This window comes from Megalobrama amblycephala, linkage group LG9 (assembly GCF_018812025.1).
Source record: "Megalobrama amblycephala isolate DHTTF-2021 linkage group LG9, ASM1881202v1, whole genome shotgun sequence".
Classification (NCBI taxonomy): domain Eukaryota; kingdom Metazoa; phylum Chordata; class Actinopteri; order Cypriniformes; family Xenocyprididae; genus Megalobrama; species Megalobrama amblycephala.
Window position 1 is genome coordinate 5958248 of NC_063052.1, and position 20503 is coordinate 5978750.

General features: G+C 37.0%; 1 protein-coding gene and 1 long non-coding RNA gene across 2 annotated transcripts; one reads left to right on the plus strand and one right to left on the minus strand.

The window, feature by feature from the left end:
• The first annotated feature begins 1184 nt into the window (after positions 1-1184).
• Positions 1185-6999, plus strand: fam8a1a (family with sequence similarity 8 member A1a). The gene is made up of 5 exons (XM_048201344.1): positions 1185-1781; positions 2979-3099; positions 3322-3445; positions 3670-3809; positions 6157-6999. The coding sequence occupies exons 1-5, from the start codon at positions 1448-1450 to the stop codon at positions 6299-6301; spliced, it is 864 nt and encodes a 287-aa protein (XP_048057301.1). The 5' UTR covers positions 1185-1447; the 3' UTR covers positions 6302-6999.
• A 2956-nt stretch (positions 7000-9955) lies between these two features.
• Positions 9956-19388, minus strand: LOC125276294. Its single transcript, XR_007186620.1, has 3 exons — positions 18893-19388; positions 14785-14849; positions 9956-11765 (listed from the first exon to the last, which is right to left on the minus strand). It is a non-coding gene; the product is annotated as an uncharacterized LOC125276294 (long non-coding RNA).
• Positions 19389-20503: the final 1115 nt, after the last annotated feature.

Consider the following 20503-nt stretch of genomic DNA (forward strand, 5'->3'; position numbering starts at 1 on the left):
TTATTATTGTCAAGGAAATTACAATTTTTATTAATGTATAAACGAAATTGTCATTTTAAGGTCCTGGTTTTTTTTAAAATTTATTTTTATTTACCTTTTCATTTTAAACGGTCATTCAATGTGACTAATTATTTTATAAAAATACAAACATTCCATATATATATAAATCAAATTTTGCTAATTATTTTACTAATATATATATATATATATATATATATATATATATATATATATATATATGTAAATTGTAAAATAATTAGCAAAATTTGATTTAAATTACTTTTTGAGTATAGCAAGTGTTAAAACATACCAAACTTCCAAAAATAAATAATAATTTTTTTTATAAATTATACTTGTCTACCACTACCACTGTATTAATTTTCTAATTTTCCAAAAATTTCAGATAAATAATTTTTGTAGTGCTTTTAATAATAATAATAAAAGTTAGATGAGAAAAAAGCAAGTTTTCATCAATGTGTACCGTCAAGGATATAATTATGATAATAATTATTTTATTGTTTAATTATAGTAATTATTTTACCATAACTACTGAATCTCAAACAGTAGAGCATGGTGCTAGCAATGCAAAGGTCATGGGTTCGATTCCAAAGGAATACATGAATGATGATGAACTGATGAAATGTATAAATTTAGGCTACTTATAGGGATAGTTCACCCAAAAATGAAAATTCTGTCATCATTTACTCACCCTCAAGCAGTTCCAAACCTGTATAAATTTATTTGTTCTGCTGAACACAAAGGAAGATATTTTGAAGAAAGTTTGTAACAACCAGGCCACTTTGGGGCACCATTGACTTTAGTAGGAAAAAATACAATGGAAGTCAATGGTGCACCAGAACTGTCCAGTTTCCCACATTCTTCAAAATATCTTCCTTTGTGTTCAACAGAACAAAGAAATTTATACAGGCTGGAACAACTTGAGAGTGAGTAAATGATGACTGAAATGAAGAATTTTCACTTTTGGGTGAACTATCCCTTTAATGCAATATAAGCTAAGTATAGTAGTTTAAATATGTTAAAATTATTGTAATAATCAGTTTAAAATTATATGATCACTATATTAATATATCATATATAACAGAGTTTTAGATTAATCATGACTGTCTTTTCTTTGATTGCGTTACATCCTAATGGTCTTTGCAGCCTGCACCACTATTGGCTATCACAGGGGTGCACAAACAGTTAATGCAGTTTAATTTTGAGTTACTTGCACAGTTTGTGTCTTATGTAGCAGACATGCCTTTTTGCTATGATAAATGTAAATACAGAAACTGTCTTAGGCAGCTGAAGCGAAAAACACCAACTACAAATATATTAGCCTAGTGGTATATTCTGGCTGGAATGAGCAGTTGTCATGGCCGCTGCCTGAGGAGATTAGCCTCTTTAGGAAGTGGAAGTCTAAATAAGATTAACAAAAGGAGTCAACATGACAGCGGATAGTACAGAAGAAACGGTCAAAAACCGTCAGGAATCCGACAACAGTGACAACATGACAACGACTGAATACTGCGCGCAGCTGCAGCAGTGGATGTGGCGCTATTACTGTGGCTATGCGAGCTGGCAGAGTTGGGTGTTCATGTCCGCGCCGCTGTTTCCTCCGCCTCAGTTCGGTTGCCAGGCACCCGGCAGCTCCACATCTGCATATGCCGCGACGCCCGCTGACATCGCCGCCTGGTATAACCAGACGAGCCCACCGTCAAGCCGTCCAGCAGCTACTGCCACATCCAGCACTGCTGACAGAGGACCAGCACAGCCTGCAGGTAGCTGTCAATCCATTGCTCTGAGGAGATGGAGTAATTAGTTGCATCATTAAACACACGCTATCTTATGTCCATGAAGAATTGAACTAAATTAATGTACATTTTATGTACCTTTAGTATATCTCCATAATCCCCAGCTGTGTGTACTTTTAGTATTATATATCCCATATACATGTTATTTTAAGTGCATTAAAAGTGTCTTTACACAGCCAAGTTAAAGGGATTGTTCACCAAAAAATGTAAGTTCTGTCATCATTTACTCACCCTTAAGTAGTTTCAAACCTGTATGAATTTCTTTGTTCTGCTGAACACAAAAGAAGATATTTGGAAGAATGTCAGAAACCAAACAGATCTTGCCCCCCATTGACTACCATAGTACTTAGTTTTCCTACTATGGCAGTAAATGGAGGGTGAGATCTGTTTAGTTACTGAAATCCTTTCAAATATCTTCCTTTGTGTTCAGCAGAAGAAAGAAATTCATACAGGTTTGAAACTACTTGAGAGTGAGTAAATGTTGACAAATTTTCATTTTTGGGTGAACTATCACTTTAAAAGCCACTTCTGAAGTGCTTCTGTGCCAACTTTTCACTAAGATGTATGCCGTGGCGCATAACCTGATATTGCTGAGTTCAACATGTTCCTGGGTCAACATTTTTGTTGATCCTGGAACAACATTCAAATCAAATCAAATCAGATTTGAGGGAAAAGTTTACAGATTATGTCAAGTTTAGGCTTAAAATCATGAATTGGTGCTTCTACATCAGTGTTATTCATCTATCATTTCCCTCTGATTTTTGGGATAACTTATGGGTAGGGTTAGGTTTAGGGGTAGGAATAGGGTTAAGACTAAATTTTCAGACTAGAATGTTGTTCCAAGATCAACAAAATATGTCTAACTCAGCAATATCAGGACATGCAAAAGTCTTAGACCACACATAAATGAAACATATTCAACAAATAAAAAATATGAATTAAAATTAAGATTATAAAATGGATATTGACCCAATTATGGGTGTAATACAGTGGTCCAAGTAACTGTCATTAAACACATAATACTGTAACAGCCATATTATCTGTTAGTGGAAGAAATAAACGGTCTTGAGAATTCATGTGATTTCATGTGAAAATCATAGTATTTGATAATACTGTCTGCCTATGATGGCACTCTCTGTCCTAACGTCATCTTTTTTCTCTCAGGTAGAGAGTACACCATCCCCTCCCCTTTGCGTAGATTTCTGGCTGAAACTGTGGATTTCTTCCTTCTCTTTTGTGTAAAGGCAACCATAGTATTGTGGATCATGCATCTCAGTGGAATGAAGTGAGTTGAGAAGTTTTTCAGAACCAAAATGCTAACAAAAGTTATTTTAAATTGTAATAATATTTCACAGTATTACTGTTATTACTGTCTCTTCGAGCAAATAAATGCTGTGTTGGTGAGCATAAGAGACTTCTTTCATAACCGACTCCAAATTTTTAAACAGTAGTGTATATACAGTATATTGTGTAATGACAGTTCATATGTCTTTGATCTTCTAAACAGGGATATTTCCAAATTCATGATGCAGTTTATTGTGGAAGAGATTGATGAGACCACATCATTGGAGGACCTGCAGAAGATGATGGCTGTGGCTTTAGCATACAGAGTCCTTGTGTGCGTCTATGAAGTGAGTGAATCTCTGCAAGCTTTTTGCATCATTTGTCTTCCATTTTATAAGCCTTGTCTCTCAATCTGTTTGTTTTATTTTTTTAGAAAGATCCTTATTATCACTTAGTAACAATATCCGGTGCAAAGCCTTTGTAGTCTAGAATTAATCTGAATGAGTCTGTGGTTTTAGACTTTTAGACAGCTCAAACATTCCTTTAGTCTGTGTTCTGTCTTTATCTGCAGATCATCTGTATTTGGGGAGCTGGAGGTGCCACTCCGGGAAAGTTCCTGCTGGGTCTTCGAGTCGTCACATGTGACACGACAGTCCTAGTGCAGCCGAATCGGGTTTTGGTGGTACCGGCATCCAATGTCAGCTTATCTGCGTGAGTTATGCATGTATTTATAATGCATGGGTGGACATATATATATATATATATATATATATATATATATATATATATATATATATATATATATACACATACAGTATCTCACAGAAGTGAGTACACCCTTCACATTTTTGTAAATATTTTATTATATCTTTTCATGTGACAACACTGAAGAAATGACACTTTGCTACAATGTAAAGTATTGAGTGTACAGCTTGTATAACAGTGTAAATTTGCTGTCCCCTCAAAATAACTCAACACACAACCGTTAATGTCTAAACCACTGACCACAAAAGTAAGTACACCCCTAAGTGAAAATGTCCAAATTGGGCCCAAAGTGTCAATATATTTTGTGTGGCCACCATTATTTTCCAGCACTGCCTTAACCATTTTGGGCATGGAGTTCACCAGAGCTTCACAGGTTGCCACTGGAGTCCTCTTCCACTCCTCCATGACGACATCACAGAGTTGGTGGATGTCAGAGACCTTGCACTCCTCCAATAGGGTTTGGGTCTGGAGACATGCTTGGCCAGTCCATCACCTTTATCCTCAGCTTCTTTAGCAAGGCAGTGGTCGTCTTGGAGGTGTGTTTGGGGTCATTATCATGTTGGAATACTGCCCTGCGGCCCAGTCTCCAAAGGGAGAGGATCATGCTCTGCTTCAGTATGTCACAGTACATGTTGGCATTCATGGTTCCCTCAATGAACTGTAGCTCCCCAGTGCCGGCAGCACTCATGCAGCCCCAGACCATGACACTCCCACCACCATGCTTGACTGTAGGCAAGACACACTTGTCTTTGTACTCCTCACCTGGTTGCCGCCACACACGCTTGACACCATCTGAACCAAATAAGTTTATCTTGGTCTCATCAGACCACAGGACATGGTTCCAGTAATCCATGTCCTTAGTCTGCTTGTCTTCAGCAAACTGTTTGCAGGCTTTCTTGTGCATCATCTTTAGAAGAGGCTTCCTTCTGGGACGACAGCCATGCAGACCAATTTGATGCAGTGTGCGGCGTATGGTCTGAGCACTGACAGGCTGACCCCCCCCACCCCTTCAACCTCTGCAGCAATGCTGGCAGCACTCATACGTCTATTTCCCAAACATAACCTCTGGATATGATGCTGAGCACGAGCACTCAGATTCTTTGGTCGACCATGGCGAGGCCTGTTCTGAGTGGAACCTGTCCTGTTAAACCGCTGTAAGGTCTTGGCCACCATGCTGCAGCTCAGTTTCAGGGTCTTGGCAATCTTCTTATATCCTACGCCATCTTTATGTAGAGCAACAATTCTTTTTTTCAGCTCCTCAGAGAGTTCTTTGCCATGAGGTGCCATGTTGAACTTCCAGTGACCAGTATGAGAGCGTGAGAGCGATAACACCAAATTTAACACACCTGCTCCCCATTCACACCTGAGACCTTGTAACACTAACACTAAATTTTGAAATTCACATTATCTGCCCTATTAGGCATGCCAAACACATCAGCTGTTTTGATTTTTCACAGTGTATGATTCATAAAAATATATTAAAATCCTTGAAGACAATATTCTCTGGGATGTATTCTCTTTCTCATGTCTTAGTATCAGAGATACAAATGTAATTTTATTCATATTTTGTTTTTATTATTTTTATTTTTTCATTGAAATTTTAAAGTTTTAGTAATTTTGTTATTAGTTGATAAAATGTCAATAGTTTTAATTAATTTTTATTTGTGACCTTACATAATTATGTTTTTATTAAGTTGCCATTATGCGCCGGCATGTTTCTACAGCAGCCCTAAATGGACAAACACTCTAAATAGCACGTTTCATCACTATGTTGTTCTTGTTCTAAATCATTTGTGTTTTTGGAGGCAGCTTGCATCGTCACTACATTGAATACGCACAAAGTAGTAGTAATAGTTGTCTGGTTTATTAGAAGCAGAGACCATTCTTTGTTAGAAGTCAGAAGAAACCTCATTGCTTGACTGGCTAACATACTCTGCTGTCTCAGACAACAACATCTTTGTCTTGTGTCGGCCAGACGGCCACCGTAGCCTCTCTATTTTGAGTCACATGACACCGGGGAGAGAAAATGGCTAATTGGGCCCAATTTGGACATTTTCACTTAGGGGCGTACTCACTTTTGTGGCCAGCGGTTTAGACATTAATGACTGTGTGTTGAGTTATTTTGAGGGGACAGCAAATTTACACTGTTATACAAGCTGTACACTCACTACTTTACATTGTAGCAAAGTGTCATTTCTTCAGTGTTGTCACATGAAAATATATATATATTTATATATAGCATAATAATGTATTAAAAGTATTTTAATTAATTTGTTTTTCTTTCATTTTGCAGGTCCACAGTACGGGCCTTAAATAAAAACTTCTCTATCGCCTTCCTGTTCCCTATCTTTATCACGCTACTCTTTTTCCAACACAACAGAACTGTTTATGACGTTGTGGCTGGAACCATCGTGGTTCGGAGGAGAAGAGCCAGATGACTGTCTGTTTGTGTCAAAGTCATGTGAAAACGGCCCCTGTCAAACATCAAGCGCTTACAGATGTTCTCAGTATTTTATTTGAATATATCAGCATAGTATGTACAGCAGATTTGCACTAATGATCCTTGTATTAAAGTATGATTACATAGCTATTGTTTACAACTCTGAGAAATATCTGCTTTCTTAGACAGGTTACTGATCTTGTAACAGACAGTATTTCATGTCGAAGAATGATGAGTGATATCAAGCTCAAGACACGTTTTATGTGGACATGCTTGGAAATTTCATCCGAGTGGAATGTTTGACTCTAAACACAGTTTAATCCACAAGGTTTTCATAACTTCTCCCCAGATTCAAGCTTTATGGCCCAGACGAGTCTGTTATTAATCTTACCAAAGGCAGGGAATTGAGCTCGCATTCATCACGTATCCTTCCACACATGCTTGCAGCCGTCCGGAATGTTCCATTCCTGTTGTAAATTCAGTCGGTGGCTGATATGCCTCACTACATTTCTCAGGGTTTCTTAAAAACCTGTTGTATGTGTCCTGTGTTTCAGTTACGATCTTTGATATGTAAAGAATTAAGTGTTAAATTTTGAAATTCACATTATCTGCCCTATTAGGCATGCCAAACACATCAGCTGTTTTGATTTTTCACAGTGCATGGTTCATAAAAATATATTAAAATCCTAGACAATATTCTCTGGGATGTATTCTCTTTCTCATGTCTTAGTATCAGAGATACAAATGTAGTTTTTATTCATATTTTGTTTTTATTATTTTTATTTTTACGTTTTCATTGAAATTTTAAAGTTTTAGTAATTTTGTTATTAGTTGATAAAATGTCAATAGTTTTAATTAATTTTTATTTCAGTTTTAGTTTTAATTATTTTAGTACATCAAGTTAAAATCGAAATATTAAATGAAAATTAGAAATGTTGCCTTGGTAACTAGCTGAAATAAAATAAGTTTAAGCTTTTTATATTTTTATTTCAGTTAACATTCATTATGTTTCAAGTAACTAGAAGGTTTTTTTTAACGGTTTTTAGTTTTAGTTAACAATAATAACTGTCATACCATATCAGTACTAGATTAAGAATGATGAAATTACTGTTGTGTAAAGAATTAAAACAAACAATGCTTCTTGATAACCACTAGGTGGTGATATTTGTTTATAAACGCATGCTGGAACTCTAATTTGACAGTCATAGTGTTGAGTTCTTTGAAATGAAATGCAAATGTCCTTTGGCATCATTCAATTATACAGTCACATTCCATAGATAGCATTGACTTGTTCTGGTAAGAATGACTCATCGAGGATTTAGATATTTGAAATACATATTTCATCCATAACCGTAAGGCCTGTTTTTTTTTGTCTTTCTGTTTGCCTGTTCTGGTCTCTCTGAAGGTCTTGGAGTCCCAGGGGCAATTCCTCATAATCAAAACCTTGTGGACCAAATGAAGAAAACAGACACACGGGTTGTCTTAGGACAAATGTGCACACCAACATGCACTCACAAACACTTACAAAGTCTGATAAAGCAAGGTTTTGAAAAAACATCACAAGATGATACAAGTTCATCTGATAATACATAGTGAATTTTTAGTCTTGTGCAGCAGGAGTTAATTTTTATATGCATTAATGGCACTTAAAAGGTCCTTAGTGATTTTTCCTCATCAAAAAGAAATGATAAATGTTTAAAGTACAGTCACATGAGATGTACTGCAGTCATATATCAATAACCTAATAAAAGCTGTTTAATTTTACATGAGCAGGTCATCTCATAGAGGCAGCCATTTTGAGATCACATGACCAGCTGAATACTACTCACTTTATCCTGGAAATCCCCTTATTATTTGACACTTTCACAGAATAAATGAATAAAGGCTAACTGCATATAACACTTTTCTATGATAGAATCACTAATCACAAACTTTTGCTGTGATTAGTTTTTACTGCATCCAAACCACTAGGTGTCAGTGTAGGCCTAAGTATAAGACTTGGCAACATAAAAATGGTGAAGGCTGTGTCCGAAATCTCATATTCTCTTGAGTAGGTACTTATTTTGAACAAGTAATTAATTCAGGACCGCTAAAAAGTATGATCTATATATAGTATGAATGTGTGTAGTATGAATTTAATCTGGACATACTACATTTGCCATGTTGTCTTTATCATGTGACCTATCAGCATCAGTTGCGTCACTAAAGTGTTAAAGGTGTAGAATTTGAGAGGATCTATTGACAGAAATGCAATATAACAGTGGTTCCCAAACTGGGGTACGTGAGGTGACAAAAGGGGGTACGCGAACAAAATGCTGAGAAGTTAAAATAATATTAAAATCGAGCATCTATTTCTAACTGCCAAAATGTCATAAATCCAGTACATTTAATAAAATTACCTCATCATTTGCAGTAAAAAATGACTGTATCCACACAAGCAGCATGCATATGATAGACTGTGTGCAGAATCTGCTGCCTTAAATCGCGCTCAATTACTGTCGTTCTCGACAATGCACCTTTGTAAAAGTGGGGATTCAGCACTTACTCGCATGAAGAACAAATACAGACACAGATAATGGATTAATTTCGATTTAAGACACAAAACTTCCTCCGATACAAAAACATACCTTGTGTGAGTTCTTGTATTTAATGATGATAACGAGCAAGAACGCAATTGTTCCCAAATATCCACATGACTGCAAACGTGACATTATTATACAACAGGTCAAAAAATAAAATGTACATTTTAAACACAGTATTTACTCTATTTTGCAATGAAATAATAGTTCTAACGAAAACCACAGCAGAACTACAACACACATCTGTGTTTCAAAAACAATTCTGCGGCTTTGAACGAATCGTGAGAGTCAATGATTCAATGATTCATTCACAGCCACTTGCTTTGTTACTGAATGAATGACTCGATGACTCACTCATAAAAACAGTGACTTGCTGCCACCTACTGGCGGTTTTAGTTTAATATTTAAAAGTTTTACTTCGTTTTACCATCATTGCATATTTCTCTATTGAAAATTTTTTTATTTAAAACATTATTTATTTTATAAAGTTATTCATAAAGGTAAAAAAAAATGCACTGGAAAATCAATTTAGGGGGCAAATATTGTCGCTTAATGGTAAAGGTGTGACTGCAGTCGAAGTGGAAGAGAGGGGGTACGCGGAAGGATGGTAATCCCTTCAGGGGGTACTCCACGCTAAAAAGTTTGGGAACCACTGCAATATAAGATACATAACTATGTTTTCAGTGGTATATAAAGACCTTACATAATGAACCATTATGTTTTTATTAAAGGCGCTCTAAGCGATTCTGAGCGGAGTAACTTCCTGTTGACGTTCGAAGTGTTGTCAAACAAAACAGAGGCTAGCTTGGCCCTCCCCTCCGTGCTTCCTGAAACAGTCATGAACGCGCATTTAAAAAGCTTGCGTATTGACGCTGCTTGTCGGTTATTGGCTGGAGCATGTTTATTATGTTAAGTGGTCCAGGCTGCACCAGTTTGTTTTTATTGCAGTTTTCGGAGCTTGTGGCGACTACAGAGACCGCGTTTTTTTACAGTGTGTTCAGGGGACAGGCAGCTAGCGCATAGTGAGGAGATGTTTGCGGTATGTGACAAAAAAAAATTGGGCCTAAAAACGCGTCAAATCGCTTAGAGCGCCTTTAAGTCGCCATTATGCGCCGGCATGTTTCTACAGCAGCCCTAAACGGACAAACACTCTACAGAGCACGTTTCATCACTATGTTGTTCTTGTTTTAAATCATTTGTGTTTTTGGAGGCAGCTTGCATCATCACTACATTGAATATGCACAAAGTAGTAGTAATAGTTGTTTGGTTTATTAGAAGCAGAGACCATTCTTTGTTAGAAGTCAGAAGAAACCTCATTGCTTGGCTGGCTAACATACTCTGCTGTCTCAGACGACGACATCTTTGTCTTGTGTCGGCCAGACGGCCACCATAGCCTCTCTGTTTTGTTTCGAAAGGGAGGGGTGAGCTGCCGTTGGTTGCAGTTCGCAACCTCACCGCTAGATGGCCCTAAAATTTACACACTGCACCTTTAAAAGTGTCCTGTATTGTATGCACACTTAAGAATCTCGTTGGAAGTAGTAAGTCAACCGGATGCTGTATATTAGGGAAGTATGCGATTTCGGATGCAGATCATCTATCAACTATTTATCTCATATAGGCACAGCACACACAACTTGGTTTTACACACATTACTAGTTAAAAATGAAAACTTAACAATGTTTTATTCTCTAAAACAAACTTAAATGTCATTGAGAGCATAGTGCTCATAGTTTTTTTTTTTTCATTTTAGAGAGTCTCGCTCTCTTTTTGTGTGGTATGCTAGTTTGCCTCAGAGACAACGTATCTTTACTCACCCACAGTCCCACCCATCTGTCTGCCCGTCATTTCTAATATGAATTTTACTGGGTTGCACATCTGGTTTGTCTGGCCAGCGGTGCTTGGCAAGGCCACTGGGTTCACAGCTGCTGGCTCTTCCCACATCCTCTTCATCCGGGATTCTGGTAAAGCCGTCCCCATGGATAGTACTTCACCCTGCTGAGAGGACTGATTGGCAGGCTCAAGACAACTTGATATGGTTGTTTTGTTTGCCACTGAGCCGCAGTGCAGCCCAAGCTGGAACTGACACCATGTTGAAATTATTAGTTGCATTAGTCTTGATTTCCAATCTGAAAAGCAGTCATTATATTTAATAATATTGTGCCACAGGAGCATCATCTGGGTGGCTAAAGTGTTGGACTTTAACCAGTAGTGTTTCCCATGCAGATTTGAATCTTGCTTGTAACATATGGCATGCTAAAAATCTCATAAGCTGATTTCTCTGTGATAATAATGTTAGATTAGAATCACATCGTCATATATAAAGTTTATTTCTGAGCCAGTGTTACTAATAATGAATGTGTTCTGGTTTTCCAGGATTTTTTTAGCTATGATTGTATCCTAATGATTCAAAAAAAAAAAAAAAAAAAAAAAAATCACACATTTTTAATTAATATACACTACTTTTAGGTTCACTTTTAAGTTCAGAAATCATTCTAGTATGCTGATTTGGTGCTCAAGAAACATTTCTTAAGCTCAAAAGAACAGCATATTTTATTACCAAAATAATTCACATAAACTTTTTTTTTTTTTTGTATTGTTTTATCCCAGTACTCAAGAATCAGTGTTTTTACATGTGACCCACTACCTGTGAAACAAAATTCACTTTGCACTTTTATCTCGAGTACACCTGAAAAACACGGGCCCATTAAAATGACTCTTTTTGTGTTTTGTGTATTGTGAGCTGCTCACTGTGAATCAGGAGAGACGAGGTGACTAATTAGGGAGCTTCACAGCGAGAGGAGCTGGTGAGGATGCTTGTGACAATAACAAGCCCCGTCGACAGGAAGGAACACTCCTGAGCTGATCCCACAGCGATCCACAGCACTGAAAGCACAGTGGAGTATTAATGCATTGACTTAATGAGGCCTGTTTGGAGAGTAATACAGAGCAACCACCATTGTTTACAACAGGTTACATTTGGCTGACCTATTTTTTTTTTTATGCAAAAAGTACAGGAATGGTTTTAATATCAATGTTATTGACACTAAAGTGCACATTTTCCAAAACAGAGCACAAGGTTGTTAAAGTGTTTTTGTTTTGTTGCATAAAGGTTTTTTTTTTGTTTTCTGTTGCATGGAAGTGTATGTGTGATATATATATATATATATATATATATATATATATATATATATATATATATATCATCATTTTTATCATCAATAATCATTTTTTACTCCTTACATTGTTATTTAGACCTTTAAAGTGGTCTACGTGTTTCACAAGTCATCATGATCTAGGTCTTTTTTAAAAAAAACAAAAAAAAAAAAACTTACAGACCCCAAAACTTGTACATACATAACATATATTGGGTTCATTGTAATTGTTAGAAATTGTGTGTTTGAAATAAAATGATTAAATGCACTTTGCAACAGTATCAGGCAAGAAATATTTATGACCCTGGTTGGATCTGGTTCATTCTAGGTCACCACCACTAGTTACTGCCATCCAACCAATGACTGATCAATATACAACAAACACAGTGGAGTAAAAAGCTCCCTCTGGTATCAGGACTGTGGCATAACGCCAAGTCTGATGATTGAACAGCATAGTCATTTTGGGGATAATCCATGGATTTTCCACTTCCTTTCAGAGTGGAAAAATGTGTCCCTGTCTTCTCTGCTCTGTGTAGAGAGTCTTTAAATAGCCTCCATTAATCCTTATGCATTCATAATCACTAGCTCTCTGCCATTTTTATCACTCTAAGAGCTGAAATCACCAATGAAGCCAAAGCCATATATTACAAGCAGCCCATCTTGCAGATCCCTGTACTCCCCTTCCAAAACTGAAAGGCAGAGTTGTTAAGATGTGGTCTAATCGGGTTTCCTACAGTGAGACAGAAGGAGAATTAGAGTGTCTTTCAAACAGGAGTCACGCTGTGCACAGATAACCGCACTGCTGCTGTATGCTGATACTGCTGTGGTGAAGTCTGAACCAAGTGACCTTATTTAGTGTGACTCTGGATTTCCGGACAGGCGAAAGTCAGTATTTTCCTCATACGCAGGAAAAGCACATGTGATGCGCTAAACAGCTTTGCTAAAGTCTGATATTCACTCGAATTCTAAGCAAGCATCTTACGCAGAGCATTTTCAGCAGAATTGAAGATGCGCTGCTCCACTGTGATAGTCATGCACAGGTCAGGCTTCGCTGAGGTCCCGCTGAGATCCACAGAGTTCTGTGAAGTTTCTGGAGAGGAGGCTCAGCGGTTGTTGTCTTCCACATAGTAAGATAGGTAAAGGTTTAGCGGTAATTACATCTCGAGTGGGCCAAATGCAAAGTGAATGGAGAACAGGAGAATGAGAAGTGCAGTGATTGTACATTCTGTCTGATGTTTATACATGGAATCTGATAAGTGAAAATTCCCTGCAGGAATCCATTAAGATTCAGATGCCTTACAAATGCCTTACTGCCTGGAGTTACATAAGATACTTATTCAACACTATCTACTCTTATATAATATAATATAATATAATATAATATAATATAACAGTTAGTTCCGGATCTAACAGTCCAACAGCACTGATTTATTACCATTTGTAAGGTATCACTTCGCTAGTCTGTGCTTGGTGCCAATTTTTTAGTGAATCTTCTTTGTTTATATCATTGTCAGTGCCAGTAGGTGTCGAAAAGTGACTGTATTTCAGTGTTATGTTTACAAGTGAGTCACTGAATCATTCACTCAAATGATTAGTTCATTCAGGAATAGACTGGCTGTCGAGTCATTGAACCATTCACTCAACCTATTCGTTCAAAACACTGATTCATTCATAGAGAACTCTAAAAGTTACTCAATATTAACTTCTGCATTTACACCTGGTGCAGTGGGCTGCCATTTTTGCTGTGGCGCCTGGGAAGCAGTCATTTCCTGCCGGTATTGAGACTCGAACCCGCAATGGTTAGACTCTCTAACCATTAGACCACGGCTACCCTGCTAAATGTATAGGTTATCCGCTTCCTCATGATGTTATAAGAACCCAAACATGACTCCAGCATAAAGATAAAAGGTTTTCTTGGATTGGACTGTACAGTTCTGGGTAGGGGCTGCAAGGGTAAGCCAGCTGGAGCTGGGTCTGCAAGAACCTTGTAAAACTTCAGAAATATGTCCTTATCTACTAGCCTGCAGTATTCATAATGCTAATCAGCCAATAGAGAACAGATGGTAACTGGAGATAGATTTGTAGCTCTCAGGCAGCCCTAGCACTTTCTGTTTAACGATAACTAAGGTCAGCTCACTTGACAGATGTACAGGGAGCATATATTATCACGCATACATGATAGACACTGTTGTTTGTTTAAAAGGATCACCCTTTTGTTCTGAAAAGAAGCCAAACATGCCAATCAAAGGAAAGGCCTCACAAAGCAAACATACTGTTTTGTCTGTTTTACTGTTTTTGATGATTGTATTTCAAAAGACCAACAGGTGGTGCCATTCAGATGGTTTGGGCCTACAGTAAACAGATATTTTACTGCTAACACATTGACCTGTTTAGCTTACTGGAAAAAAAATCTATCTACATAGCTTAATCCTACCCAATTCCAACTTAATAACTACCTTACTAACTATTAATAAGCAGTAATTAGGAGTTTATTGAGTTGTAGTTTGTTAATATTGATAATTGGACACTAAACGAAAGTTAAACTGACTTTTTAACTTGCTGTCAAATTGTTTTAAACAAATTTAAGATTTATGCTTTACACAAAAGACAGTTTTGTAAAAAAAACTTAATTCAAGATATATTCTCTGAAAAAGTCTTATGTATTATTGCTTCTTATTATGTTGCATTGGTTCTGAAGATTGGTTGTTTTAATGACCTTCATATATTTTTACATATAAATATATATACACCTTGCAGGGATTGGTATCATCTCTTCACACTTGAGTCATCTGAAATCTTCGTACTCTCTAGTCACCTCAGGACAGGAATCCCGAGATAAAATAGAAAAGCAAATGGAAAACAATTATGGTTGCTGTTCATAACATTTCGACCAAAAAATGGTCATGTGGATTTGATCTGATTGTGAAATGCTCCACCTCTAGTTGATATCCTAGGTACTACCAAAAGTCCAGTTTTGTGACCTTAAATAGCATGATGGATTATAGAGCAACAGAAGATCAATTAAATACACACGAGCTAAACCATTTAGGGCCTTATAAGTCAGTAGCATTACTTTGTATTCGATATGGAACTTAATAGGTAACCATATATGATCATATTTTCTTGACCTGGTAAGAACTCTAGCAGCTGCATTTTGGAGTAACTGTAGCTTGTTTATTGAGGATGCAGGACAAGCACCTAGTAATACATAATAATAACCCAGTCTAAAGGTCGTGAATGCATGAACTAGCTTTTCTGCATCAGAAACAGATAACGTTCCGTAGCATAGCGATGTTTCTGAGGTGGAAGAAGGCTGTTTTTGTAACATGAAAAATGATTTTTTAACCTCCTGGGACCCAGGAATAGACTTTTGTCCTCTGTAGTGGACATTATATTTTAGTGATTTTCTCTTTCTGTTACAAAACAGGACATTGATTTCATAAATGTCCACTGTAGAGGACAATTAATTCATGATTATCAGGCATTTTAGGAGATATAACAAGTGAATAGGGAAAGAAATTATATATCAATATTCCTATTAATTATTAGATATTATTATGAAAATGTTACCAATTATTACTCCCATTATTACACTTCTTTTTCTTTGAATGTTGCTCCAAGAACACATTAATATGCAAATTAGATACAGTGTATAGATACATTGTATTGAATGGGAAAAGTAAAATGGCATATCAATTAATTCCATTATATCTTTCATAACATAGTTGAGAATCATATTTATACAAAGTTTAAAAAAAAATCCTGAAGCCTAAAAATTGATTGGTGATTAAAAAAAATCCCATTGTTTTTAATATAATAATTTCATGTCAATTTATTTTTTAAACAACTGAGTCTTGGTGTCGACTACAGAGGACATAGCATAACATATGAATAAAATAAAATGCTTAAATTTTTTTTTTTTTATTTGTTTCTTATGCTCTAAACAATGTAATGATGTGAAAAAATACTAAATTCGAAAAAACTTTTTTTTTTCTGGGTCTCGGGAGGTTATAAGACAAGGTTTGCTGTCTAATAAAATACCCAGTTCTTTACCTGTAGATGATGAAGTAACAGTACATCCTTATAGATGCAAATGGTATTCTACAAGATTCTGTGTACAGGTTTTTGGTCCAGTAACCTCAAAACAATAGTGTTATCTGAATTTAATAGAAAAAAATTACTTGTCATCCAATATTTTATATATTAACACACTCTGTCAACTTGGATAATTTAGAGATTTCCTCTGTTCATGATGAAATATATAACAGTGGAAACTAATTCTATGCTTTCTAATGATATTACAAGGGGCAGCATGTAAATTGAAAATAGCAGAAGGCCTAAAACAGACCCTTGTGGCACTCCAATTTACTAATGTTTACTTATAATAATTCCCTGTTTAAATAAACAAAATGATAATGGTCAGATAGGCATGATCTAAATCAGTTTAATGCCTGTCCCTGAATACCAGTGTAATTATTTCATGACCAATAACGTCGAACGCAGCACTAAGATCAAGCAAAAGTAGTTTTGAGAGGCAGCCTTGGTCAGAAGCTATAGAAGTAAGTCATTTGAAGGAGCACAACTGGAACACAATTCAGCAGACACAATTTTTCTAGTATTTTAGTCATAAATGGAAGATTTGAAATTGGTTTATAATTTGCCAATTTATTTGGCTCTTGTTGTAGTTTCTTAATGTGAGACTTAATAACGGCCGGCTTGAAAGGTCTTGGGACATGAGATAGAGATGAGTTAATAATATTGAGAAGAGGCTCTTCTGCTACAGTTAACAACTCTTTCAGTAATTTAGTTGGTATTGGATCTAATAAACACGTTGTTGGTTTAGATCCAATAAGTCCTGTCATATAGTTGTAAAGCATTGCAATTGTTCTTGAAGAGCGATAATTGAGGCTGAATCATAAAACGCTGTCCAACGTTATACATTTACAATTGTATTTCGGATGCTTTTGATTTTCTCAATAAATAAATTCATAAAGTCATTACTACTAAACTGTGATGGAATATTCAGTTCAGGTGATGTCTGTTTCTTTGTTAATAGCCACTTTACTAAATATAAAGCTTGGAATGTTTTGGTTATTTTCTATGAGTTTGCGGAGAAGCTCAGCCCTGGCAGCTTTTAGAGCCTTTTTATAACAGGACACATTGGCTTTTCAGACCTCTAAGACCTCTAAATGAGTTTGTTTCCATTTGTGCTCTAGGTTATGAGTTTCTCTCTAACTTAATCTGATGGGTGCAACAGTTTCTAATGTACTAGAGAAGATAGTGCCCATACTTCTAGACATTTCATCAAGTTCATTTGTATTTATGCGTACAATGAGCAGCTGAGACAGATTAGGAAATTTATTTGTTAATGGGATAATTGTTCTACCTGGTCGATAAAGCAGAGTTGTATGGCAAATATTAGCAGTATGCAGTATGCACGTCAGAAGGTAGTGAACAGTGACATCATTGCAAGAGGGAGGGGAAGTTATCTTGTTAAAGGGTTAGTTCACCCAAAAATGAAAATTATGTCATTAATGACTCACCCTCATGTCGTTCCAAACCCGTAAGACCTCCGTTCATCTTCGGAACACAGTTTAAGATATTTTAGATTTAGTCCGAGAGCTTTCTGTCCCTCCATTGAAAATGTATGTACGGTATACTGTCCATGTCCAGAAAGGTAATAAAAACATCATCAAAGCAGTCCATGTGACATCAGTGGGTTAGTTAGAATTTGTTGAAGCATCGAAAATACATTTTGGTCCAAAAATAACAAAAACTACGACTTTATTCAGCATTGTATTCTCTTCCAGAATCCTTTCCATTTAATTGATTCCACTGAATTGATTCCATTGAATCCTTTTCATCTGTCGGCGTTGGTAATGCACTTTTACGTCGCCGTGGTTGTTTTTGGCGATTAGGACATCCGCGACATGCACACTTACGCACCATTTTAAAAAATATAGCAATACCAAAATACAAACAATGTAGAATAGCTTGAATACAGCGTGCGTCTCCCTCAGACTGTAAACGAAGCTCTGGCGCACTAGATAACGCGTCAGCTGCGTCTTACATCAGCAGCATCACTGCGGAGTCATGAACCACACTCCGGAGCAGAAGGGGGCAGTAATGCACCAATAAGCTAAATGCCAACCGCCGTAAAACAGGAAAGAAGAAGAAGAAGAAGCGGAGTCGTGAACGCGAATTGACAACAGAGTCGTAGTTTTTGTTATTTTTGGACCAAAATGTATTTTCGATGCTTCTAAATGTCGCGGATGTCCTAATCGCCAAAAACAGATGAAAACATCGCCGACAGATGAAAGGATTCAATGGAATCAATTCAATGGAAAGGATTCCAGAAGAGAATACTATGCTGAATAAAGTTGTAGTTTTTGTTATTTTTGGACCAAAATGTATTTTCGATGCTTCAACAAATTCTAACTGACCCTCTGATGTCACATGGACTACTTTGATGATGTTTTTATTACCTTTCTGGACATGGACAGTATACCGTACATACATTTTCAATGGAGGGACAGAAAGCTCTCGGACTAAATCTAAAATATCTTAAACTGTGTTCTGAAGATGAACGAAGGTCTTACGGGTGTGGAACGACATGAGGGTGAGTCATTAATGACATAATTTTCATTTTTGGGTGAACTAACCCTTTAAAGATTATGAGACCACATCAATAAAAAAATAATGTTGTGCACATATAAATCATTAATAAAATACTACAATACTACAATAGTAATGGTGACTTTAAATGTCCTCTATGAGTGACATCATGGAAGGCAACATTTCATTACATATTAATTCAGTTAGCATCCTCACACTGGTTGATTTATTCTCTTTGCATACCTTTTCACAAGCAGATCCAATTTTCCCTCAGCTTAGTGGATGTCTTCCATTGTGTCTGATCCAGAGTCTTTGAAAATGTCTTTGAGAGGAGATGTGAGGCATTAGGAGACTGGCTGCGGAAGAACGAAGGCTCAGTGGATCGTTGTTGAAACTATTTACTAATGTTTCAGGGTTTGACATAGCACGTCTTATAGTTGTCTGAATAAATGAGTGAGCTTATGCCCATAACAACCAGGGCTTCAGCTGTCAGGCCCCATGGCAGTAGCCATGAGGTGCCCACTGAAATGGGCCTGAGGGCTGTCTGGCATTCTTTCATTCCTTCGCAGATGTTTTTCACATGTCTGGGTGAGACTAGTACAAAACAGACAAAAGAACAGCAGGATAGTCAAAAATCTTTCAAGTTGTGTAACGTGTAAAGCGACAGAACGGTCTTCACTAACTCTAAAGTGTTCAGAGAGCTGAATAGGCACCCGACTGTGTGTTTTCAACAGTCTGCAGTGACTTTGTGTGTCAGCATTGCCCCGGACACCAGATGCCATTGATTTACTACCTTCCTCACGGCTCTCCAGAGCAGGAACCTCATTGGCTGTATGCATCTCCAGTGTCAGAGGCTCCTCCACCAATCAGAGGTCTTCTTGGCCACAAATATCTGAAGTAGTAATAATGTGGAATGTGCTGCCTCAACATGTGCTGTCAGCTGTAAAGTGTAGTACTAAAAGCACTTGGGCTTGCTGGAGGGAGCATAGAGAGAGGTGGAGACAGAGCGTGGGAGGAAGAGGGCAAAAAAAAAATAGTGTGGAAGAACTAAACACTTGATGACAAGACTACAGTTAATGTAGTGAGGCTGTAGACTCAGCTGTGCACTATCTATCTATGTATCTATCTATGTATCTATGTATCTATGTATCTATCTATCTATCTATCTATCTATCTATCTATCTATCTATCTATCTATCTATTTGTGTATAAACAAACATTATTAGTTAGTTTAGTTTTGTAGTTGTTTATACTTGTTTGCTTGTGGTTATGAGTCGATGGAAAATTCCAGTTGTGTATGCAGTGATTTATGTAAGTGTCGTGTTTTTCACCATCAGTGATATTGATGTAAATCATTAAGGGCACCTGTTGCTCTAGACTGGCTAGATGAGACACACAGACTCTGAGAGGTGTGTGTCATGGGTTCAACCACAAATGTGTAAGACAGAAAACAGATTGGTATTTCAGTGTGTATTTACACTTGTCTGACCAAGCATGACCTGTTGCTGTCGCTTTATGTGTGTATTTGCGTGTATGTCTGAGCTCTTGCATTGAGTATCTGTATGTGTGTGTGGGTGTGTGGTAACCGGTATCATATAACTGGAACAAGCTCAGCTACCGATAATCTTGTTTACACAGCCATTAAAGCCCCTCACTCAAAGCCTCTCTGCTGGCTTGGCTGGCCTCTCCTTCACTCCCTATAAAAGTATGGGCTGCAGCCCAACTTCTCGTGGTTGTGTCTCTCTGCGCAAACACAACGCTCTCTGTGTGGGAAAAGACAAGTACTGGTGACTCACAGGCCATGTTTCCAGGCACAAAACCTACTCTGTAAGGCTTTACTGACCCTGGGAATTA

What these genes read in the sequence shown, in the direction of transcription:
- fam8a1a (XM_048201344.1), top strand. Translation starts at nt 1,448, where the DNA reads ATGACAGCGGATAGTACAGAAGAAACGGTCAAAAACCGTCAGGAATCC. An exon ending in AGGACCAGCACAGCCTGCAG is followed by an intron (nt 1,782 to 2,978) that starts GTAGCTGTCAAT and finishes TTTTTCTCTCAG; the next exon opens with GTAGAGAGTACACCATCCCC. An exon ending in ATGCATCTCAGTGGAATGAA is followed by an intron (nt 3,100 to 3,321) that starts GTGAGTTGAGAA and finishes TCTTCTAAACAG; the next exon opens with GGATATTTCCAAATTCATGA.